The 25,579-nt window shown below is 40.9% G+C and overlaps 1 protein-coding gene across 2 annotated transcripts in view; it reads left to right on the plus strand.

The window, feature by feature from the left end:
* Positions 1-22,432, plus strand: part of stpg2 (sperm-tail PG-rich repeat containing 2) — an 82,488-nt gene extending 60,056 nt beyond the window's left edge. Inside the window, exons 11-14 of one of the 2 annotated variants that reach the window (XM_050051338.1) lie at positions 4,296-4,461; positions 7,331-7,446; positions 21,363-21,563; positions 22,232-22,432. In XM_050051338.1, coding sequence (XP_049907295.1) covers positions 4,296-4,461; positions 7,331-7,446; positions 21,363-21,530 — 450 coding nt within the window. In that variant the 3' untranslated portion in view covers positions 21,531-21,563; positions 22,232-22,432. The remainder of the gene's footprint in view (positions 1-4,295; positions 4,462-7,330; positions 7,447-21,362; positions 21,564-22,231) is intronic. The other variant, XR_007570368.1, reaches the window with a different exon arrangement.
* The last annotated feature ends 3,147 nt before the right edge of the window (positions 22,433-25,579 follow it).

Consider the following 25,579-nt stretch of genomic DNA (forward strand, 5'->3'; position numbering starts at 1 on the left):
CGTGTGAAATGTTGTTTTTTTTTGTTTGTTTTGTTTTACGTTCTCTGTCATATCGAGATTATCTCCCCTCCCAGTAGTTATATCATTAACTATGGGTGAGAGCTAAGGTTACAATGTAACCAAACTTTATGTAGATAACATAATGTATCATATGTGTCACGTGACATATGTTGTAATAATCATGAACTAACTTAAGTTACATCAAAATGTACTTACTAAACAAATGTACTAAACCCAAACCATGATCTTTTTGATAAACCTAACCAAGTAGTTTTGTTGCCTCAACCTTAAGTAGTTTAGGTGACAAAACATACGTGTCCTGTGTACACAGAAGTTTATTTTGAAAGGACACCATGTATGTAATGAGTGGAAATAGGCAGGAGTCCAAGTGAGTGTCCAGAACTGATGCAAGAGGGGTAACAAGAGCATCATAGGTTGTAGCTTAGGGCCACTGACTCACTGTTGTGTGTATAGTCATATCTAGGATTTATGAGAATGTTTCATGTTGCTGCTTTAACATGTGATTTGACATGTGTTTAAGATTTGTTGCTGACCTCAACACTGTTGATGCCCAGTGTGACAGTATCTTATCTAAGTCAGCAGATTCAGGACTGCTGCTGTGTTGCCTCCCATTGTTCACTTTTATTTAATTTAGTATTTAGCTGTTATTTATTTAGTGTTTATCGTAACTTCATGATGTATTGATTTCCTCTCACAACATGCTTGATTGGTTATTCTATATTGTGTTGATTGACTAACTACATCTTCAAGTTTATATATAACGCCTTGCACGCAATAAAAATAACAGTTATTTATTTTTATATTTAGCGTGCTTCACTTTCATTAAAAAATACTGTCAGGTCTGACAATCTGTCTTGGTGCTGGCATCACATCAATATTCAATTACAGTTATTCTGTGTCACTGCCTGCCTGCCACAAATGTGTATCTGGCATCTACAGTAGACTATATGCACTCTGACAGTCAAGGGCAATGTGACAGAATCGTTAGGAAAAAGTGTGTTTGTGTGTGTGTTTCTGTGTGTATGTGGGAAGATAAGCATTGAGCTGTCTAAATGTCGGGGGTGTGTAATTAAAGTCAACCTGAGTGCTGTCAAGGTGTGATGACTGCTACTGGGAACAGTGGTTTGCCCCATGTTCAGGTATAATTACGGACCATAGGGTCCCTCGACAGGTGTGCATGTGCACATTATGTTGCAGAGGTTGGAGGATGATTGCTCTGCACTGTTAGATAGATCTGTGACAGATGTGCATACAGGTGCCTGTGTGCTTCTCTGTGTGTGTCTGTGTGTGTGTATCAAATCCACCATGAGAAACAGTACCAGAAACAACACAAATTTTCCTCACCATCATTCAATTCATCTTATTTTCAAGCCATTCCACAGTTGCTTTCAACATCACACAGAATCCGTTTGTGTCTGCATGTGTGAGCCTGTAAATTGTGTGTGTGTATGAGGTTGTGTTGTCGTGCACATGTTGTGCTTGCCTCCTCTTTCCTCCCACTGTGTCTATAATGAAAAGCTAAATGGCCTGGGTTAGCAATGATTAAAGATGGACGGCTACCTAGGAGGAGACGGAGAAAACAGCAGTCGGGAAATGACAGTTTGAGGTAAATGACAGCTCTGCTATGTTTAGGATAAATGGATCGTGCAGCTATATTCAGCCTTCGCCATCAATTATTCAAAGACCCACCGACAAGACAAATCCCCAGTAACTGAGATTCCTCCGCAGTGGTGGTAAAGCAAGTTTCTAACCAGGTGACATGATTCATCCACTTCCCTTTTCACATCCTAATTTCTACAACTGGGATCCATTACATGTTAACATCAGCAGGAGTGCCTCCGTGAATTAGCTCTTAATTATTAGCAATTCATTCATGAGTAAGAATGTAATGGCCTTGTTATGAAGGCTATTTATCTGAAATTACCTGTGATATGTTATATCATCGCTCCACCCTCTGTGGAGAGGCAGCATAATGTCAGCTGTGAGACAACCACTCGTTTGCACCGCGGAGGAGATATCAGCATGTGTGTGTTTGTCCACATTTGCATGTAGATGATGTGACATGAACTGTATGTCCTTGCCTCTGCACGCTGATATTCATGCATGAATGTCTGTACATGGGTGATATTGTAGCAAGTCTGACAGTGTGTTCTGATAACAGATGGGTGAATGGGTCATTTGTTATTCATAATGAGTGTGTGTCTGTTACACTGTGAACCTGTCAGTTGTGTAATCTAATAAGGGGTGTGTGTGTGTGTGTGTGTGTGTGTGTGTGTGTGTGATTATGTGATGAACTGTCAGACATTTGTCAGTGTTAGAGAAAGTGCAGGGTTTTTTTTCCTTCGGTATCATCATCTCTTTTTTACCAATATAAAGAAATGATGGGCTAAGTGTAAGTGTTTTAGCCCACTGATTTTGGTGTCACCTTGACTTTTCCTCTACTGCCGCCATGACTTTAACCACAAAAACCACTTGGGTATGGTTTGGAAAAGATCCTATTTTGACTTGAAATACCCAGTATAAGGGCATACTCCCCACTGGAAAAGCAGCGATGTCTCTGTGAAAAACAGCCACTTCTTGTGCCACTGTCCTGCCAAGAAGAGCAGCAATGTTTTGGTAAAAAACAACAGTGACGGTTTGCTACAAAACACCCACAGTTGGTGCTTTAAAAGCTGCTGAAAACAGCAATTATTAGCTAAATCACAACTGGTTTTGTTGTTTGTTGTTCTCAAACAGTGGTAAGTAGCTTGGCAGGCGTCTTGCCTAGATGACGCCGCAATCCACCTCCCAATGACAAAGTCAGCTCATATACTATGGCACTTTAGAAATGCTGATATTATACGTATGAAATGTGCAAATGCAACATACTTGTGGTTTGCAACACTTTCTCCTGGCGACTGGACTGTTCATTCCCCAGTCCCCGGACAGTGTCTCCTAATGACTCTGGTAATACTCTGATTCTTCCTTTAGTAATAAAATGGTCAAAATATTAAGTTGTCCAGTACTTTGGTTTATGACCAAATGCCTGCAAAATTACTTGGCAGTCCCATTGGTACTTTTTGTTTAGTGATAATTTGCAAATTCCAGCATGCTTAAACACTAAACTAAGATAGTGAATGTTATGGCGATAAACATAATACCTGGTAAACATCAGCATGTTAGGGCCTGTGTCCACATAGCGTTTTTCCTCGTGGTGTTGGGGTGCTGGGGAGCGCTTCCTCCCAGCACTTCGTAAAGATATGCTCCCAGCACTTTTTTAATGACAGGCTCAGCATGGATATGTTTCTATGACAACAATATCTCACCACTAACATTATCTAAGGAGCAAACATAATGTTATGTTAACAGAGGGCTGACTACACAGTCAATGACAAGCTTACAAAGTGAATATTTAATAAAGCACAACACTCACCAGTGTCCGCCAGCTGATTTGCTCTGGAAAAATAAGCTCGTCTGTCTTTGTTGTGACAGTAGACAGCAGCCTTGCTAAAGAAGTGGTGGTGCCTTTCTGAAAAAGCACACAAAAAAGGCGGAGTGCTCTCCTCTGTGGTGCTTTTTCTCTAGTTTGCTACATATGCTCTGTCCCCATTGCGAACAATTGAGAAAAAGATGCCAGCACTGAGAAAAACGTGCTATGTGGACACAGGCCCCGAGTATTTTCATTTCAAGCATGTTTACATGCTAATTTTAGCATTGAGCTAACTTCATAGAACGGCTAGCGCGGCTGTCAAAAACGCTTTCTATTCTATTTTCTATTTTTATTCCTATTCTATATTATTCATTTAATTTCCTCTACACCATTAATCACATTATTGCTGTTGCCAAGTAAAATTTGTCACATCAGCGTCAGCTGGTGGACCTCCATAAGAAATATTGACATGATTTTTTTGTAATAAATCCTGGAGTGCATTTTACCAAATTAATAAATATGAAGTACTTTGTGTCCATTTATGTGGTGAAGAGCTGCTCTGCTCACATTCCAAATTTTTTTGCGCCACAACTCATGGATGGATCGACAGGTTGCAATCGTGTTGCTCTCTCTCCTCTCGTCCGTCTGCGTGTCTGTTCCTTCAGCGCAATGCATGATGATGTATAATGCTTGGTTAGTGACCATCCGTTGGACATCACTTTTTCACGGTGCATTGTAGGATATTCTTAGTCCACCCTGTAGTGTAGTCTTGTTATGCACATATATATAGCCATGTAACCTAAAACATTCTCCTCTCCTCTCCTCTCCTCTCCTCTCCTCTCCTCTCCTCTCCTCTCCTCTGCAGGATTCCCCTCCACCCAACAGCTATAATGTGAGTCAGACATTTGAGAAGGCTAATGGCCGCTCTTACTTAGAACCCCGAAATGAAGGAGCTAAGAGACGACAGAGCTGCTTCCTCTCTGCTGCACCGCGGGATAATTCCTTCCTGCAACGTGACCCCACTGTACCAGGTATCGCATGCACACACGCACACATACTGAACAACATCACACAAAGAGAAGGTCTATCTATCTATACATCTATTTGAAAACTTTGCAGCTCCACCCTTTCACCATCATGCAGTCCAATTAGCTCCATCTCTGCGGGCGTCTAACCTAATATTTACCTCAATTACACTCCCATTGAAAAATGTTGTTTCAAAATTGATGGATTCATGACTTACTTGGATAATTTATGACTAGCCCCATTTCACCAAGGGACTCAACCCATGAGGCACCCCAAACCGTTTAACCAAAATCTAATTTGCATATAAATAGATTTGGACTGTTTGCAATAGTGTTTCTTCTTCATACACACTGCCACACACACACACACACACACACTTATACACCCACACACACTGAAGCAGATATGCAGACACAAGCATATGGACACTCCTGCGCATGTACATACTCGCATTAAAACACACATTGATATAGCATAGCAACACACACACATACACACAATAATTTTGCCCATTATTGAATTTGCATTTTTGAACAGGCATACAGTATGTGGGACATTATAGAACATTATATTCCTCATCATGCTGGGTCCCCTGAGACATTATTTCTTATAATGTAAAAGCATTTAACTATTCAACAGCTTTGACACACACATGCACACACACACACACACACACACACACACACACAACCCCTGCAGAATGACAATATTTCATATAATGGTCCGTGACATCAGCGATGGCTCAAGGAGTTTTTTATGCACGTTTCATGTGTTTGTATGTCACTCTATGTTCATGTCATTAGCTGCACCGACGAGCACCTGCTGTTGTCTTACTGTAAAACTGTGTTGGATGGATGGATGTATTCTTTTTTACTTTCCTCATCATAATCCTGAACGCACTGATTGCAGTCTGTAGCCCTGGGGTCCATTAAACCATTTTAAAATCGACTGTTAAAGTTGTTTCTATAATTTATGAAAAGTTGGCAGTTGAGGTTCTAAATAAAAAAGGTTTATGGAAACAATGTTGTGTAATGGATAAACCCCCGAGGCTTAGCTTCTTCATTTTGAGAGCAGTTTTCATTTTTTAGCCTTCATTGTGAATGTTTCTTCTTTGAATGGAAATGGCTTTGTAAGAGGTTTGTTTTTGCACTGTGAGTGTATGTTGTTGTGTGTGTGGTGTTTTTCAAAAATTTTTTGTCAGTGCCTCTTTGCTTGTTTGTAATCATATCAGCATGTGTGTGAATGTGTGTACGCACATGGATCTCTACACACCTGCTTGTGTGTTTGTCTCATATTATAGTCATAACATGGACACTTTTTCCAAAAGCACAAAAAGAATTTCTGATCTCTTTTTGGTTGATCTACACAGAACTGTACAGAACTGTCTGTACAGTACACCACGTCTTGTGGTGGACAGCAGTGCAGTTCAGTATTCTGGTAGACTGAGCTTTGATCATAGTTCAGACAGTTCCAGTTACATTAAAATGCAGCCCATGGAAAAAAAAAGATAGCATACCCTGGAGACTAAGTTCAGATTTATACTGTACAATGCACCCACACTGCTGTGAGTTTTGTTGCCCAATATGTATGAAAAAGAGCCAAACATCAGGTTAATCTTTTAACCTTGAGCAAAATAATTCATCCCAATCTTGCCACAGCTACTTTGCTGTAAACCTTTTAGCATTGCTGAGGGCAGAGTATGCAGAAAGTTAGAGATTTCAGCCTCAACCAAAATTATTTCTCCTTACTCAACCTCCACAGTGTTATTGTAACATTTAAAGCTGCTATAGGCAGAAATCTGGAAAAGGGAGTTGGACATCAGAATTTGGCAATATACCTTCTCCCTGCAGCTGCCATTCTCCATCCTAAGCCCCTCCCCCAGACGACCGTGGGCATATGCATGCGCTTCTTATAGTTTCCCATACAGTGAAGTTTTTATTCAGCCTGAAGATGGACATTTGGTCGGCAGCTGTAGTGGCTCGATTCAGCCAGTGGCGGCCCCAGATTTGACCTGTGCTATGGCAGCAATGGAAAGATTGCTGGTGAAGTTGGTGCTGTCTGGTCCCCTGGAGCTGGGGTTTGAGCTGGCTGGATTAGTGTTGCTGTAGCTGCTGACTGGAGATCTGTCTCTGGAGCTGCTCAGAGTGGCGGGAAATGAAGTAAAGGACACACTGTGATTCGAGGCTTTAGCTAACTTTAGCTACATAACAGTCAACTTGAAACCACAGCTGTTATCATTTAGCTGTTAGCAGAAAGCGAAATTATTAGCCAGATTATCTTTTCATTTCTAAAACACTTCGCCGATATTGACACGTTTTATTTCATTTATTGTAAGACTTAAAACTCTCTTGATGATAAGTCCATCTTCCTTTTTGTTTTTTTGGTTGCGTTGCAGTAGGCAGTTGTTGCCACTGCTGGAATACCAACTTGTAGAACAGCCGAGAGGAACACCCCCTCTATCTGAGATGACCTGGGATTGGCCAAAGTTGGGCTAGATTTTCTAAAGCCTGAACATAGAGCCAAGATGAGGTGCAGAAGTCTTGTGTTCTCTCAGAGCACTTGAATTACAATATGCTTTATTATAAACATTTATTATTGGATTTTTGGCCTGTTAGGCAAAATAAAACGACGTACTCCAGCTTTGAAAACTTGACTGAATAGACATAAAAAAAAAATCTAATTTGTAGTAATATCATGAAAGATACTTTTTTAGGACGCGATTCTGAAACCTTTGGATTTCCTGCACACACTGAAGGTTGAAGTGTGCTCTGCTGTAAAGTACACAAATGTCTAAAGTACTGTCTGCCTCGGTTAAAGCAGCTACATGTGAAATGATGTATTCAGGTGTGGATTATGTGTGCATGTGTTCATCAGGGCCTGGCCAGTATAACCCTAGTGTGAAATCCTTCCCTCAAATGGCTCTGATCTCCTCCAGAGAAGATCGATTCAAAGTCTCCGTGAACACCAACCCTGGACCAGGCGCTTATCAGGTAAACAAGCTTTTAAAGTGTTACTCTCATGAAACATTCTTAGCTTCCTGACAAACTCCCGGTGTATGACTCCTTGAGCAGCCAACATGTACCGACATCAGTGTAGGTATGGCTGTTAGTGTGTCCTTGAATTTTAAAGTGTCTCTGTACAGCTAAGAGTGAGAACATGATGAGTCGCGAGTGTGCTTGCACAGATCCTGTTTGTGTGTCGGGTGTATTGCATGATAGGCCACAAATATATGCCTGACATTATCTCATGTTCTGATCCTCAGAGAATCTATCAAATTTCTCTCCCTGACCTTGAGCTGTGTGGAAGAAATTGATTGCTTTGTAAGGAAAATCCAAACTTCAATAAGTTTCTGTGGTTTCATCCAATCTGCACTGATGCAACACGAAGCTGAATGATCCCGTTTCCTGCTCAAGGCAGCTTTTCACTTTGCGGGAGAATTTGTTCTTAAATGACCTGCCTGCTTGAATTAAACTGGGGAAAGTGAATGCATTTTTATTAAGTCTTATGTTGTTTAATGCAGCCACCCCAGACTGCTGACGGAGAAAAATGCACTTTATGGTTGAAGCATAATACAGTTGTAATGAAAACTAACCAGAACCTAATCTCTCCCTGCTCCATTTCAGTGTGTTTTAATAGGAATTACAGCTTTGGGTTACAGCTGCTGGTGAATCTGAGTGTGTGTGTGTGTGTGTGTGTGTGTGTGTGTGTGCGTGTGTGCGTGCGTGCGTGCGTGTGCATGTTTGTGCGGGCGCGTGAGTGTGAAATGATTGAAAGAGCTAATGTTGCTTCCAGTCCCTGCTGACTTTGAGTGGTGAACATCAAAGACAAAACCACTGAGTTTGATTTAAACCTCGCTACAGAGTTCATCGTCATGTTCATGTCCATGTCCATGGGTGTAATGTTATCACAGGGCTCTTTCTTCTCTTCTCTGTCTGCCTGTCTCCCAATCTGTCTGCTGTCTCTGTGTGGATTTATCTCCTCAACTTTCCCTCTCTTTTCTTCTGCAGTTCACTGTCTCTGTCTCTCTTCTCACTGCCTTCGCCTGTTTCCACTTCCATGCCCCTCTCCTCTCAGTCTCCCAGATTTCTTTTGGTTATTTAGCAAAAAACTGCAGCTGTTGGGATTACAGTACCTAGCTGCATACACACAATTGATTTTATTTACAAAACCAATGTATGACAGAAAACTGGGCGTACGGCCATTTTCAGGCAAACCTTGGCATTTATCAATGTAGACATGAGCGGAGGCTACGATCAAATCTAAGTATTTGCAACCACATATTAATCACTTAAAAATGTGTAGCCTATGAGAAAGATTAGATTTTGTGAAGGCCTACATCACCATGCGCTCTCTGTTCTAGCTTGTAGTTGCCTGGCTCTGTGGGACAGGCTACAGGCTGACCAAAGGCTGATCATCTGAAACTTTATTTTTAAAACACTGACAAGCCAGAGCATAAATGGATAAACCCTGCAATTATGTAATAATTGTAATAATAATCAAATACTTGTAGGCTAGGTGATACATTTTTGTCGTTGTCCGGCTCGGACATGTCTGAGTCTCCTCTGCCATCTGTTACGCCTGAAATGGAAGCAGACTCAAAGAGCAAGGCCACGCGCTCCTCGTCCTTGGTCAAATATAAACCTTCAACTAAACATTATAACAATATAAATATCATAAAATATATTGACAAATATTATAGATATATATAGGCTGAAGGTTGGTTCATGTTATGGCTGTATAAATTAAATATTACAACCTCAGCTGGAGTTTGATTGCCCACTAAAATGCTGTGGACCACAGCAGTAATTTCTCTCCATACTGTGTTTTTCCGAATTCCTTTGATGGCACTTTCCAGACTGCCAAATAGAACCAACTGTTTAAATCAGACCTGGGACATCAGCATTTCTATTTCTAGTTAAGAGAAGTTTTTCTACTTGTTCTTTTCCATGTCGTAAACGCTAACGGCTAGGCCTCTAAACCGAGAATTTAATGAAGTGGGAAATTTACATGACGCTTATTTTCAGCTGCCACATTTTCAAACGCTTGATTATTCCTACGTTGTGATTGGGGGATGAGACCGTTTAATGAATTACATGCAAAATCTAATGATTATTGGGCTGGTTGTAAATATGTTTTTGGCCAAAGCCTGAATGATAATGGACGTAGCTACCATGATGTCACCCATTGGTTTGTGGACTCCCGTTTTGAAGCCTTAAATTCGGCATTTTGGCCATAGTCATCTTGGGCTTTGGAGCCAGAAATGACCATGTTTGGACAAGAGGGTGGAGCTGTGGAGGAGCAAGGTGTGTATCAGATTGAGAACTCCGAGGACACTATCCGCAGACAGCCTGTCAAAACGGCCACAGCCTTAATCATTGGTAACTTTAAGCCTCAATAAAATGGAGGCGGGTGAGGAAAAATTCACCCCATTGTACAGCTGTGATGAAGGGGGAAATTATCTATAGAAAACAAAACTGTTTTTTTTTTTTTTTTTAACCAGGCTGTAAATATGTTTATTTCTGGTGTAAAGTTGGGCATTCTAACATTTGGTTGATTGACTAGCCTCTAAAGTCAGCCTCAAGTGGCCATTCAAGGAACTGTAGTTTTTGGTACTTGGACGTTGACTTCATGTTTTAGTTCCAGAGGCTGTCACTTGGTTTGGGTGTTATGACCAATCTTAGTTGGTGCTGACAGTTGGTAGATAAAATCACACACTGTGTGTTGTTGAAGGATTGCCTTCCCATTATTCTCATGCAGGTTATTTTAAAAATGTTTTATTTTGATGATGGCATTTGGGACCACTACAGTTGTGTATTGGGAAAAATAATACAGCGAAGTACAGTAATCATGAGAGATGTCAGGTTATAATGGCTACGCTGTATAGCTGCTTGAATATAATTGGACATTACCAGTCAGGTTAAATGGTGTTAAATGATGCAAGTGCGACTTAAGTGCTGCCTGAACTTACACTATGCTCCATTCCACCTCATCAGGTTTCAGTACATAGCCAGAGCTCACTGGAAGTTCACCTCCACATATGAAGTTTACCTATTTCAAGTTCTTCTCTCTTCAGTATCTACAGTCTCTCTCTCATCTATTTTTCCTGCATCAGAAATTAGCAAGGCAAACTGGTTTTGATGGATATCCATTTTGGTTTAGGAACATGTGAGAATCTGTGTTCTCGCTGGATTTGACTCTTTGTATATGAGGTTTCATCAGGTTTCAGCTAACCTGAAATTCACCTTACTCTTATGAAGTTCATTCCTCTACATCTCTCTCTTCTGCAGAGCCTACAATCCTTTTTGCCTGCATCTCTCCATCCACCATCTCGTCTGAAGTTTGCATGTTTCCATTTCATTTTGAAACTGTTTTTATAATCATCACCCATTTCTGTTTTGGTACAGGAACATGAAATTTGTGTTTAATTCAAATTGTGCTTTTTTCTGACTGTCAAAACTAAAAAAATCCTACATGTGTATGGTAATTAGTGCAAATATAGTCGTTATGTTAGGAACATGCCAAGTCTTTTTAGGTTTCAGATATCCTAATGTTGCACAGCCAGAGTGTGGTAGTGTGTATCACTTTGTAAGTACTAAACCTCGGTAATGTAGGCAGAATGCAGTGCATATTTTTTCCACATACATTTTTAAAACCTTTATCACCCTTCGTAGACGTATGCTTGTGGTTGTTCTTTCATCACCATATGCCATTGTTTTTCCTCTCTTTATCTGCTCTACATGTCCCTCTCTGCCTCTCACTGTCTCTCTGCTCCATTTCTCTCTGCGTTAAGGGGAAACTGTAGCTGCGGGAATATTTCCAATGACAGCAGCTTGTAAAACTGTTGAAGTATCTCATACAGACCTCCTCTCCCCTCTTCTCCTCTTCTGTCCTCTCCTCTCCCAGGGTATGGCAAGGTAAAAAAAATATATTCAACTAAGGCATTAAATTAAAAGTCAAATCAATATTCTCCATTTGGGCATGTTAAGTGTTTGCAGCCACTTCAGTCAAAGCACTGAGTAGAGTTAATGTTTGGAGATAATTGCCTCAAAGTAAAAATGGGTTAGTTTGTGGAATTAAGCTAATAATAATGCAACCTGCTGCAGGACTGAATTTCAGACCAATAACTAAAAACTAAAGCCTCTTTTCCACCATGCAGTCCTGTTCAGTTCAGTTCAGTACTCATTAAAACAGTTATTTTCACATTTCTATTATGAAAAGTTGTGGATGGTATCAATAGAACTGTTCCATACGACACTGTTTTTCATCACCCCTCTGTTGGGGTACCTAGCACACACATCTGATACTAAAAGATGAAGCTAGAAGCACTGCAGTCTGTTAATTGGTCAGTAGAGAACCATCACCGTTGCTTAGGGGTGAGTTATGGCTGGTTTTGAAACTTATGTAACCACTGTTTATACCTTGGCAAGCTTTTCATACATTAGTAAAATATAACTATAAAATTAATGGATGATTTGCTGCCTTTTGAGCTTTACTACTTAATAATTAGCAGCTATAGGCTGAGAAAATTTTAATTTAATTCACTGTACCATTCAAAGGCTACTGCAGGCAGCTACCAGCAACAAAGTGGATTGTTTTCTTGCATGATATTCAATGCATGAGTTGATGACGTGAGTCTATAAACACGCTATTGCGTCAAATCGATGCCGTACCTACAGCATAGGCACTGCATGACGTACAGCCTACATCATGCCCTACACCTTAGCCTGACGTGCACCTCCCCAGAAATGTAACTACATGTCATTGCGACGCAGACCTCCTGTCTATTTTTGTAAGCTGAAACCAGCTTTTATTTACTGTAATTTCACAGATAAGACACAATAAATTGTGAAGACAGTAAAGCCTCCACAAAATAGCATTATTAGTCATGTGTGTGATTTATCCTGGCTTCTTATGAGCAGAGGAAATCTCCAGTAGTCGCTAGGCTAATTTATACAGTGTAATGTACATGCCATAAGCTTGTGCTAATAACGTTACCATGTTATATTTGTTTGGAAAACGTTTTTAATATAAGGGAGTTGTTTTGTCGGTGAACCTTGTCAGTTGAAATGGAGCTGAATTCTGTAACGTTACCTTTGTTAAATGTTGCTGTTGTCCTTGGCTTCATATGAGTAGAGGAAAAGTCCACTAGCCGCTAGGCTAATTTATACAATGTAAAATGCCATAGGCTTGTGCTAAAAATATTATCATGTTGTATTTGTGGGGAAAATGTGTCCAGATAAAGACAATTGCTTTGTCTGTGAATGCTGCGAGTTATAGTGAAGCTGATTTGTGTGCTCGTGTTTGAAATTGTCTCTATTAAGCCATGTTTAATGTGTGTTTTGGGTGTGTTTTGAATCTACTAAACTTTACAGCACTTCACAGAAACCCCGCCGCTGACTAGTGTTTTGGAGGTCTAACTGCAGAGTGACACAGACACACCACTACACAAGTATAAATGCTCACGTAGGCAACATATGTAGGCTACGGCATAGGCTATGCATAGAGCTGATGCACAAGTAGAAATCCTGCTTTAAATGTCAATATGACAACTTTGACCATTCCACTTGTTTTTGTTGTATCTTGGATGACATATGCTTTATTGATGATTGGATTTTCAAGTGCTTAAAAAAAGTACGGAAATTTCAACCGTATTATTTGAACAGCAAATATAATGTTTTTCTTACTTGGAGAATAAAAAATGTGGTAGGGCATTGTTCCTGAGTGCTCCAGCAGCAATACCGGCTCTTGCTCCACAAGGAACTAATGCAAACACCTGCTGTTTCTAAGTATCCCATTAAAAGAGACTGTCACTCCAGAGCAGTGAGTGACAACAACCCCACCTATGTAAGAGTAGTGTGTCTGGTGGAAATGCTAAACATATCTAGGACTAGATACATATCTTTGCAGGTTATGTACAATTCTAAAGTTACTATGGCCAATGTTTTTGGTAGAAATGTGGCTTCAGGCCCTGGGTGCTGGTTTTGACTCCACTGGTTGGCTGGGGGCTCTTTGTGTGGAGTTGCATGTTCCTCCCATCTTTAGATGAGTTTTATCTGGATGCTCCAGTTTTCTCCCTCAGTACAAAGACATGCACGTTTGGTGAATTGGAAATTGCTTGTAGGTGTGAATGGTTGTCTGTTTCAATGTGTCAGCCCTTTGACAGACTGGCTACCTGCCCAGTGTGCCCAATGTGTGCTTGAAGAGGCCTCAGCCCCCCTCAGCAGGATACGTGTGTATTCTGTAGATTATGGATGGATGGAGAAACTTATCTTGTGAATCCACCGCACATCTAAGCGGAGCTAATGAAAGTTCCTAAACTACAAATGGCAGCACAAATGTCTTTGCCGATGTACTATGAAAGGGATACTTCAGTGACCAAATATTGCACTTTCATCAAGTTGAAGGCTTGTGAGGAAACAGAGTTTTAGAGAATTGCTGTCAAAATCAAATCAGCAGAGTCCGAGATAGAGACTTTTAACCACTAGTTTGAATCACGCCCCAGACACCCTGGATCCTACTTTTCCTGCGATCTAACTTTTGTATCTTTTTATTGGACCTTTCCTGACTGGAAACCCCCAATAACTTTAAACGCCACACAGTTTGTAACACCTAATAGTTCCCTGCGAAGTGGACTGCAAAGGGTATTCAGCCATGTTAAGTAAGATTAAAAAAAAATGCTCAGTTCAAAGTGAACTGTGAACTGTGTAGAGAGGAACTGAATTAAGCAATATCACACGAGAGGGAGTGATGTTGTACTGTGATATCGTCACGGCTGTGATTCGGTCGTAGGCACGAGGCCGCACGAGTGCTTTTATACAACAGTTCAACAGTTAAATAAGCAAGGCTGATTAAGAAATGTTGAAAAATGAGGACAAAATAGATAATTTAAGCATTTTATTTGTCTTCCGCCAACAAAAATAGTTCCCTCAGGACTCCGCTGTCACCGTTGCTATGTAACGCAGACATGGTGCGCCAGGCACTTACTCTTTATACACATTTATCTGCACGTTTCCATTAATTGTGCAGCCGGTGAAATAAGTCTCTGGTGACTGCATGGTGGACTGTCGCTTCACAGGCACAGCCGACTCTGCCTTCTGATCTGACAGTATGTTGCTTTTCTCCAAGTCATTGAGCTCCGCTGATGAAACACTGACAAACCTGGATGTGTGCTCAGATGGATTCAGCTTCTCCTCTCCCTCATCTTCCTCTGATGACCATTCATAGTTCAATTCAAAACTTATTTTAGGAAATAAATCCATATTTTTGGCTGTTTGACAGTGGATGAATTAATCAGCCTACAACGCAACTGCTGACCTAACTGACACTAACCGTCAGTTTTGATTTGATTGTTGATTGCAATCAGCTGTGAGGCGGAGTGATACATACACAGTGAAATAACCGTGATGTTGTACTCCAATATCATCACGGTTTTACTGTCTCTCGACCAATCAGATTGCATGGCCGGAACTAACTGTTGTATAACAAACAATAAAACACAGCTGATGTGCTTCAACAAATGTATCCAAGGTGTTTATGTTACCAGGGTAACATAAGATGGAAGTGATGTCTGTGTTGGTGAGGATGCAAGGTTTTCAAAATGAAGGAGGGGAAGTTACCTCAAGTGACTTTCCCTGGAGCAGGGAATACTGTTCACGTACTGAAATGACGCTCCGAGCTGCTTTCTGTTAGATATTTTAAGTCTTAAACTGATGACATCATCTGGGTAATTTTCTCAAACTTTGAAAAGCTCCCTCCAGAGCCACTTAAGACATTATACAGCTGTTTTCTAGGCTGAGTCGTGCTCTTCGTGACGAGTAAACTGAACTCGATGGGTAGAATCGATGGCATGCACAGCATACTTTCACTTCACACAATGTACATTTTAATGGTTTGTGACAATGTGAGTCAACTTTTAAGGAATGTAACTTGTGTTGTATGTTTCAACTAGTCCAACAGAAGCACTGTGAACAATTTAACTTTGTTTCTTGAGCCCAGATGTGGGTCATACATGTACAAAGACCCTCATACTGACAATGAAACATTTTGTGCTTCATGTCCCATGGAGACTAAAGCCTTGCATTGTGTGACATGTCATGACTCAATTTAGCTTCAGGAGGTTCAGTTCTCTCTTTTTTCAGTGGAATACATGTCTGAGCTCTCTTCTCAGTAATTAGCTGTGTGACTGAATCTATATGACACCATAGGCCATACAGAGTTAAAGATGGTGTGAAGTGGTGCAGAGAGGGAGAGAGGTTAGAGAGTGTTGAAGACGAGCATGCTGAGAGAATGGGATGATGGCAATGAGAGAAAGGGGAGACAGGGATAGAGGTGAGACAGTGATGAAAAGGTGGTGGAGAAGCATCGAGGAAGAGAAGCAGAGAGACAGACAGCAGCAAATCGAGCAGCTGAAGAGGGTAGTTAAATTCAACAGCTGAAAATGTGTTCTGAGGGCCTGCAATCTGAGGGAGACGGCCGCGTAATGGAATAGTAGCTATTTCAACATCAGTGTGTTCACATATGCGTCCATCCATACATGTGCCTGCAATGTCACAAAGCTGTCTACTTGAGCGGCACTAGGTCACAGTGAAGACTCATTTAGTGTTGCCATTAAATGCACCATGTGAGGTGCATACTTTGGGAGAGCAGGCTCGATTACCTTCTTCACGCACGACACTGCACTTATTGGTTGAGCTTAATTTAACAGAGAGAGGCTGGAACACAGGTATAAAAAGACACGGGAGCAGACGTCAAGCAGAAACAAATATTAATTAAATGCTGTGATCTTTGCCGATATGTAAAGCCACAGAGTGCACAGCACATACAGAGCTAAAAAAGGAAGAAGCTCGAGTGAATGTAATTTTCATTATGAGTCAGAACAGAAGGTGTTCTTAACACAGCTGACATTTCATCAAACTGTCCTCAGGGTGTGAGCTTTTTGTCTCTACATGTGCTCTCTCCGTCTGAGAGTTTTTGGAGTTCTACTTTTAATGCTTCTAAGTGGGAAGCACCGCCACCTGATCGTCTCATCATGTTCTCATCTTTTTTCTGATGAGGACAGCGAGGTAATCCTTATCATTTAAAATGCAAAAATGTCTCCCCATTTCTGCATCTCAATTCATCATTCCCACTCTGTACAAACTTTCTGTGTTTGTTTGTTACTGCGAGTTTGGAAAGTTGAAAACTCCAACTTGCTACAGATATGTACGAGTTTGCATGACTATACAGTGTGTGTGTGTGTGTGTGTGTGTGTGTGTGTGTGTGTGTGTGTGTGTGTGTGTGTATCCCTGTCAAGTGTGTGCATGGACCCTGAAAAGGTGAATTAAAGTGGATGGGGAAAAAATAAGTAAATAAACAATTGTTGGTGTATGGTTGATATCAGTTGAAGCTTCATTATAAAGTTAAAGAAAATTTCTGGATTTTTTTTACCCTGGCCTATTTCCCAGAAATGTGGCCTTTGTAACTCCATGGGTCGTGCCATCTTTGCACTCACCACCTCTGTTGCAGAGTTTCAGGGAAACAAGGACTCATATCGAAACAAGCTGCCCGAACCTCCCACAACTTTAGACATGATTTTTACATTAATCACTTCAAACTTGTTTCTGAGTCAGACGGAAAGTAAACACAAAAAGAAGTCCACTGGAAAAGCCTTTATGATGAGCTGCATAGGGATCTACACCTGGATCAACTTGCCATGCCATATTCCTCCATGCACATTGCCTCATATACGTCATTTTGTGCAAGTCCTTGTTTCTCCAAAACTACAACCAAGGTGGTGCGTGTAAAGTTGGCATGACCAATAAAGCCACAGTGGACACTTCTATGGGAGATACACCAGGTTGAACCAACTTGAGTCCGCCACCCCTCTCACATGGCTACTCTTCTCACTGCAGGATGTATTCAGTCACGCTGTTTTAAATCCATCCGTACTGCGGTGCCATGCTGCTGCTTGAAAGCCATGCTGTCATTTGTGGCTATTCATACAGCATTTCATAAGCCCCACCTCCACCCCAGCATCCACCTGAAGGCTAGGCAGGAAATGATTATCTTTAATCCTTACCTCCTGCTGTACTGAGCTTGGTGTTTGGGAAGTGAGGAGGTCAGGGCTTAGATGACAATCATCACAGTTGTACATAGTCTAGTCATAGTCATCAGTGGTTTCCAACTGGTGGGTCGCAAGCCCATTTTGAATGGACCAGAAGTGACTCGCAAATCTGTCATGTTTGTAAAAAAAACACCACACTTTATTTTTAGGTACAGTAAATTTCCAGCACAGAGCTTTTATTTTGAAGTGTGGCTTTCTGCTGTAGGGTGGGTGACCAACCGTTAGCTACTTGACAGAGACAGCACACTATCTCAACAACATGGCCCAATGCAAGTATGACACTGAATGTATTAAACTGTGGGAACCTGAACTAATGACTATTGAGAAATCTGGGACCCTGTGGCTGCACCAGTTGGGATTCACTGGTCTACATTCTCATAATGAACTATTTTTCATATGTTTGCTGACTGAACTGCTGATGAGATCAAACCATCTGTGTCTACTAAAAGCTTTTCTGATGACGCTCTCCCCATAATGATTGTTAAAATGCTTAAAATTGCCTATGTTAACATGTTTCTGAAACGCAACCTAATGACTGTTTTGGGGAAGCAAAGGCTGAGGCAGCATTCTTTTAACCACAACAGCCATCTTTTGCTAACCAGGCAGTTTAATTTGCCTTTATTAAACCACATCTTATGCTGCGTTCACATAGAATCCGACGGCAGACTGACAACACCTTCTGGACAGCACAGGAAATACAAACAGATGGAATGTCAGGACGAAATGACGATATGTTGAGATGTGATGTAGTATTGTTAACAAAGAATGGAATAAAATATATTAAATCAATTATTTCTTAACTATTATTTTGTGTAATTCTAGTAATTATCCAGATCACCTATGTTTTCTCCTTGTATGAGCCATCTACCTTACATCCGGTTGTAAATTGTGTCGCAGTGGATGGCAACAATTAAAATATTTTAAGTTTGGACAGCAGTGCAGTCTGCCCTTACCGTTGCTAGTGCTCTCTGCCAGCCTCACCTAATTTTACTGTCCTGCTTTGGTACACTAAAATCATATCTGGTTTACCATTTGTGTGATTGTATGTGAACGCAGCATTACCAATAGAGGTGGCAAATCAGACAGTGCTTAGGAAAAACCTGTTTTGTGGTTAAGGACTGACGAATGAGATTTGTGTGCGTGTAGCAGAATAAAGGCAGCTCCTTTTGTCTGGTGAATTTGCAAATTTCTGCAGAGAATTTTTATCCCTTGTTTTGCTGGCGTGTGTATGCATGTACAGGATGAAGCTTGTGTTGTTGCTTCATATATGTGTGTTGTGGGAAAGACTTTGCCTCCTTTGTGCCTGTGCACACACCTGTACATGTCTACATACATACTGAGCAACATCATCACCAACGCCCTGCACAGATCCTCTTTTCCTCCTCCCCTCTATGACCTAGTGAAACATCCCATAATCTCCCTCATTATTGCTATGCCGGTGGTGTCGTCACTTCCAAGGGCTCTTCCCCATCTCCCCGACCTCCTGGGCAACCCTGAGGGTGACCTGGAGTTGAACCCACAACCCTTTTCCCATTAGGATCAATACTGAGATCTGAGCAGCCCCGCCGATGCGCCTAAATCCTACTGTGGCAGCTCTGGCATACTGATGTGTACATGTGTGCAGGGAGGTTAGGGGAGGAGGTGGGGGGAGAAACAAAGAGAGAGGGGGAGCTTTTCTAACATAGTAGAGGTGGATTCCTCAGGCAGTTTGAAGTGCATGTAGGATTTTCTTTTTTTGTTTTTGTGTTCCCATCGGTAAGACTGAGGACAGACAGACTAGTGATTTTTGTGTGTTACTGTGTGTCAGTTACATGTTACAGTTTGTGAATTCAGCCTTAACGACCACTTTCTCTTGAAGCATGGCAGAAAGAAGTGTGTTTGAATGATTGTTTGGGTGTGAGGTATGTTTAAAGTGAAGGTTGTAAAGCGATCAATAAATTGTCATTTTTACTTAAAATAACAGACCAGTGACCTTTTCAGCTGACACCACAAACACCCAGCGGTGCCAAGAGCTGAGCAGAGACCAGACAAAGAAGACAAAGAAAAAATGTCTGAAAATAACTGCTGATATATCTTCGTTGAAAATAACATGCTTACACTGTGACACATAAAGTCAGAGATAAGTTTTCAGTTCAGTCAAGACACTAATTTCAGGGTTTGTAGTGGGTTTGCTCATGAACATTTGATGAACATGAACGCATCTTAAAGGAAATTCAAAATTCATGTACGACTAAACGTTAATACAGACAGAGACTTGTGAAGTGAAGCGAGTGATGGAGCATCTGAAAGATAGATCGTGGACATGTATTACTGGACATGTGACTATAAAAATGACTTTCATACCTGCCCGAACTACTGCGAGGCTCCATTCTTCAAAAAGTCCTGTGTTTTTGTGGCTTCCTGGAAGACACTGTAAATCTGTTTGACATGAAGCTGCTGGCTTTAGTAAACAGGTTCATACTCTGTCGAGGGATACAGTTTATGTGAAGTTTTATTGGACAGTCAAACGCAGTAAAAAACAGGATGATTGGTGGAAAACGCCAAGAACTGTTGATTACTCCAGTTTTAAAGTCAAAGGACCACCACCCATCACTCTGCACTCTGTGCATCATAATAGCCTCCATTCATTCCCTAATTTATTCATGCATTCGTTTAGCTTTGTTTGTTTGCTTCTATATTTCTAAGTCTCCATTGTCATAAAGTAGGTCCAACAAAGTTTCTGTCAACACCATTTTGCAACCATAAACAAATTTTTCTCCATTCATACCAACTTTCTTTGGCCTGTTTTTGTAAGATGTGTTATCAATGAAAGGTAAATGTGACTTGGTGCAATCAAAACAGATTCAGCAAATTAATGATGGCGCAATGTTACCATCATTGCATAGGCCACTACAATCTCTCATAGTCGTCTCTGGATGGTTTTTAACCTGCTCATTTATGCACACAGTGCTATTACCAGACTATCTTTCAAGAGCACAGAGCTGTAATATTAGTTGTTCAAAACTCCCTATTTACATTGTCAACTGTGCTCTCTGTTATCACACATTCATTGCTTTACTTCGTTTGAGCTTGACTGGCACTCACTTAATTACATACATCTTGTTGCGCCCAATACCAACTCCTAATATTTGCGTAACAGTAATGGATAGAAAAACGCATATATTTGCATTTTCTTTTGTAGACTTTCTGAAAATTTGGTTCGAAAGTTGCACCTCATTTCAACAGAAACCCGACTACAGCCTAACATTAGTCTCACATCTGATACTGTTCAGAGGGTTGCAAAAAAGGGACTGACATGTGTGATGTCACACAAGTATAAAACAACACATTTTAGCCTCGTTTCCACCAAACACTTTTGGTGTCAGTACTCTTTCATGTGGGCGGGGTTGTTGTCACTCACTGCTCCATCAAACACTCACTGTATTTCCTTCTTTATCAGTCTGCACCTCGTTTCTCGTCCACAGAACGAGGTTGCACGCCAACATTTTCAGAACAGAGTGAGCAGAGTGACTGTCCGCTATTACCCAATCAACACACTGCAGTGTTCACAGCTCCACCTATCAGTACCAGATCTGTGTGCTATAGGTACCCCAACAGAGGGGTGACCAAAAATGGGGACGGTACAGAACGGTTCCATTGGTACCATCCACAACTTTTCACAGTGTACCATACCATACCATTGCTTAGTGGAAACAGGGCTTTTGTGCACATTTTGCTGATTACATTTTCAGTATTTACATTTGACACAGACTTATATTACCTCCCTAATCACCCCTCATCTCTGTTCTGTTTGTATCTCTGCAGCTGAGTCAAGGCATCATGAACACAGTACTGAAGGGCACCTTCAATGTGACACTCAACAACCCTCTGGGCCCCTGCTGTTCCCCCCGTGTGGCCCCTGGCCCTTTAACAGCCCGTAAGACCAATGACACTGTTGCGCCCAACACCTTCATCAGCGCCAACACTTCTTAGAGCTCTTTGTGGGTCAACGTTCAGAGGTGAAAGGTGAGTTGGGTAAAAGGTTAACATAAGGTCATGACATTTGAATTCATATTCTGGGGAAAGCTGGATTTTCATGAATATTTATGGATCTGTTCATTTCTGTTAAATGTATAATAGATAATGAGTGAGCTTATTTTCAATTATTGAATTGTAACTTTACTCAGTTTATTAACTGAATGAACAGCAGTGTGGTGAGATCTGGATACTGCAGTGGTAATATGTGTCGCAATTCAAAATAAAGCTTGAGGACGTTTTCTAAACAAGCTGTTTTTAGATGAATTGCGATAATGACAATAATCACTGAAGCACTTTATAGCTTGTCTGAGTGTCTTTCTGTTGGCGATATTTCTGCTGCCTGCCACTTTCTGAAAACTCACTTAAGTAGTCTGTCCAATCTCTGTTTGTTTTGGTGTGTGTATGTGTGTGTGTGTGTGTGTGTGTGTGTGTCTTAGCCCAAAATTTGCTATCAAATAACAATACACAGCGGATCCCTAGAGCTGTTGTTTTGGTAATAGTCTTCGGTATTTCAAGTGTTAGAAATTGCCCTCACAGTTAATTTCACAGTTAATTTACAAATTAGAGCAGCTAATAACTTGTGACTTTTTTAAACCTTAAAATTTATCGGAGCAAAATGCTGACTGATTAACTTCTTTCTTTTTTTTAATTGTCAGGCAGCAGTCTGGAGGAGGATGACTGCTCTTTATTCAGTGTTGCAAAGTAAAATACCTACAATGAAGCCTGCGTCTACAGCTGATGGTTCCCTCATTCCTCACTCTCAGTAATGACAAGCTCAACACACTGATTCAGCTGTTTTTGTGGATTGGTTCCCTGTGTATAAACCTCTTTGTTAATCAATAACAATTAAAAAGCTATTAGCATGAATATCGCCTGAGGTCTTTCAAAAGCATGTTACTCTTTAAAAGGACATCTCGTCCCTTGAGTGCTTTGTTTTCTTAAAGCAGCAATCAAAGATCCAATCTGACATAAATAAGACAAAGATAAAAAATGATGGGAAGGTTTTGCTTTATAGATTTTACTGTGCTGCTCGTATTGGCTTATGACAGGAGAGCCGGGCCAGTGATGGCACGGGATCACATGCCTCAAGCTTGACTTGAACTCACACAGTCAACGTCTTAACTTCTGCAGGCTGGGATGGTCAGAAATCATGTTTTATTTAATGACAGTGAGCCAGTGCAGGAGACAATTAGAAAAAAAGAATTAGAAAAGGTTTCATAGCTATATATTATTGCTTAGCATGCATAAATCATGAAGCCATTCATTATGTATATTTGTGCTGACTACCAGAGAAACAGGTGTGAATGTCATATAGAAGACTCATAACTTATGTTCCAGGTTTGTTGTACACTGATTGCTTTTTAATCAAATTAGCCTCACCTTTACCCAGCAAACATTGGTCTAAAGGTGATGTCGTGTCCCTGACCAAAAATGGTTTGGTCGGACGCCAAAAACTGCAAAGCGGTTATGAAGCAGATGGCCAGATGGTGATGCTGTTAGTACGTCCATTGTTGGTCCATTCAGACCTTCTCTTAAAAACCGGGAAATATTAGTCATATAATTTTTAAAAAAAGGAAATGCACGTACCTTAATATGACATTGTATCGGCGAAAGTAGGCCCAGATACTTCGAGCTGCATATCTGTCAGCTTTGCTTAATTTGTGCTAAATTTGTGCCAAACTTAGGCCCTTATGTCTCTTTTTCAAGTCTTGTTGGTGCTTTTTGTGGTTGGCTTTTGACGTTGGTGGCATGTGGCTACAGGTCACTCATCAGGGTGAGGAAATTATCTCACCAGTCCGTAAAGTCTTTCTTTGCCGACTTCTAGCTAGCTAGCTACTAGCATTGGAAAGGCATTGGAAAATAAACTTCGTGCCACATCAGTTCCCAGCGGGATATCAGGAACTGTAATATCCTTCGATTCACCGAAAACTTTCCTGGACAGCGCCATTCAGTTAGGAGGCTCTTTTTTCTATATTCTGATTTGACAGAGCAGAAGACTGTAGAGAGAAAAGAAGAGGAGGTTTGTGCTTTATGGTGAATAAGGACTGGTGTGACAGTGGAATTGTGAGGTGCTGTTCCATTTCTGCTTTGGATCACTGCTATAGGAGTACGCCGTTCAGAGCTGGCGTACAGCAGAGTCACTGCCCGAGTTCGGGAGGAGCAACCAACCAGCCATCTTGTTGGTGATCACATTTCACTGGAGTTATACTTTGTATAATTTTATGTGACAAATAAACGGTTGATTGATTGATTAATTGAAATGATATTCCTGTCTAATCATTTAAAGCCTGTGGTGTTTGTGAGAGCCAAAAGTCTTGTCTTTAATCGCACGAGAGAGAAGTAGCCTTTAGTTTTATGGCAGGTGATGTAGTATAAAGAGCAACAAAAGTCCATGTAGATAGAAAGTGGTGGGTAAAGCACAGGTCTTCTGTCGAGGAGAGTGTGGGTTGAGTCCCAGGTGGATCAGAAGTTGTTTATTATTCGGTTGTGTTAAAGGTCCAGTGTGTAGGATTTAGTGACCTCTAGTGGTGAGGTTGCAGAACTGAAATGTCTCCTGTGAGCCATGCTTGTAGAAGAATTATGGTGGCCAACTTGGAAATGCGGAAACACGAATGGCCTAATTTAGAGACAGATTTTGATTTGCCCGTTCTGGGCTACTGTAGAACAAGGCGGACTCTGAGTGAGAGGGCCCGCTACATATGTAGATATAACGGCTCATTCTGAGGTAACAAAAACACAACGATTCATAGTTTCAGGTGATTATAAACATTGAAAACATAGTTATGAACATTGTATTCCATTTCTGCCAATATATGCCCCTCAGTCCTACACACTGGACCTTTACCTTCATATTTTGACAGCCAGATAACATTGCTGAAGTCAGCACAACTTTAATTTTGGAAATAGCTTTGAATCATAGCAGGATGACTTTATTGGACGTTTAAATTGGATGTTGGTTATTTAACGTCTTAGTGTTTGCCAGATAGTTTCACACACACACACACACACACACACACACACACTCATGCTGCACAACATATAGGAACACACATCTAGCTGCATGAGAAAGTACATTCTGCCTATAAATACAAACATGAGTTGTAGGTGCGATAGCCAGTGGCATTATTTGGAGCTTTAGACTTGGTCTTAACTGAGCATGCAGAGGAGAGATCTGATGTGTGACCACAGCATGAAATATTAAGTGTGCAATGCTCTGACGCACCTTTAAGAGGAGAGAGGCTGGAGAGTCAAAGAAAAGTTTTGTGGAAGAGTGATGGAGGAGACTATGCCTTAAAGGAACAGTTCAGCCTTTAGGGAAATAAGCTTATGTGCTTTCTTGCCAATAGTTGAAAGATCTATAGAAGCTGTATAATTGTATGTTGTATATTTTAATGTATATTATAACACATCTCGTATTTCATATGGCGGTTAAATACCAAGCTTCAGCCAGCAGCCTAATGGGGTGAGTCTCTGCTGATTTCCTGGCAAACACACAGTGATGACTGTTGCCTGCCAAGAAATAGTCCGGCACATATGTAAAACCACAACTTGGCGTTTTTGCACTTAAGTTTTTGTACAGATTAAACAAACATGATATAAACGTGTTAATTAGCGAGCTTTTGAGGTGCTGGCTGGTGGATTCTGTTCCCTTCAGACGGAGCCAGGATAGCTTTTTTTTTTTCTTTTCCAGTTTATGCTAAGCTAAGCCAACTCGCTGCCAGCATGGGCGAATTATGAGACAGTGGGCCCCTGGGCAAAGATATGCAAAGGGCCCCACCATCTCCTCTACAGAAGAGCAAGACACGGAGTCTGTGTTTGTTTTTGTCTCTTTTGTATATGTGTCTGTGTATTTTCATAGTCATTTTGTTCCTTTTTTTAGGCATTTGTGTCTCTTTGCAGTAATTTTGTGTCTCTTAGAGGTCATTTTGTGTATTTTTTTGGTTGTTAGTGTCTTTTTTTTGGTCAATAGTGTCTCTTTGTAGCATTTTATGTCTTTTTGTAGT

This window comes from Epinephelus moara, chromosome 8 (assembly GCF_006386435.1).
Source record: "Epinephelus moara isolate mb chromosome 8, YSFRI_EMoa_1.0, whole genome shotgun sequence".
NCBI classification, from domain to species: domain Eukaryota; kingdom Metazoa; phylum Chordata; class Actinopteri; order Perciformes; family Serranidae; genus Epinephelus; species Epinephelus moara.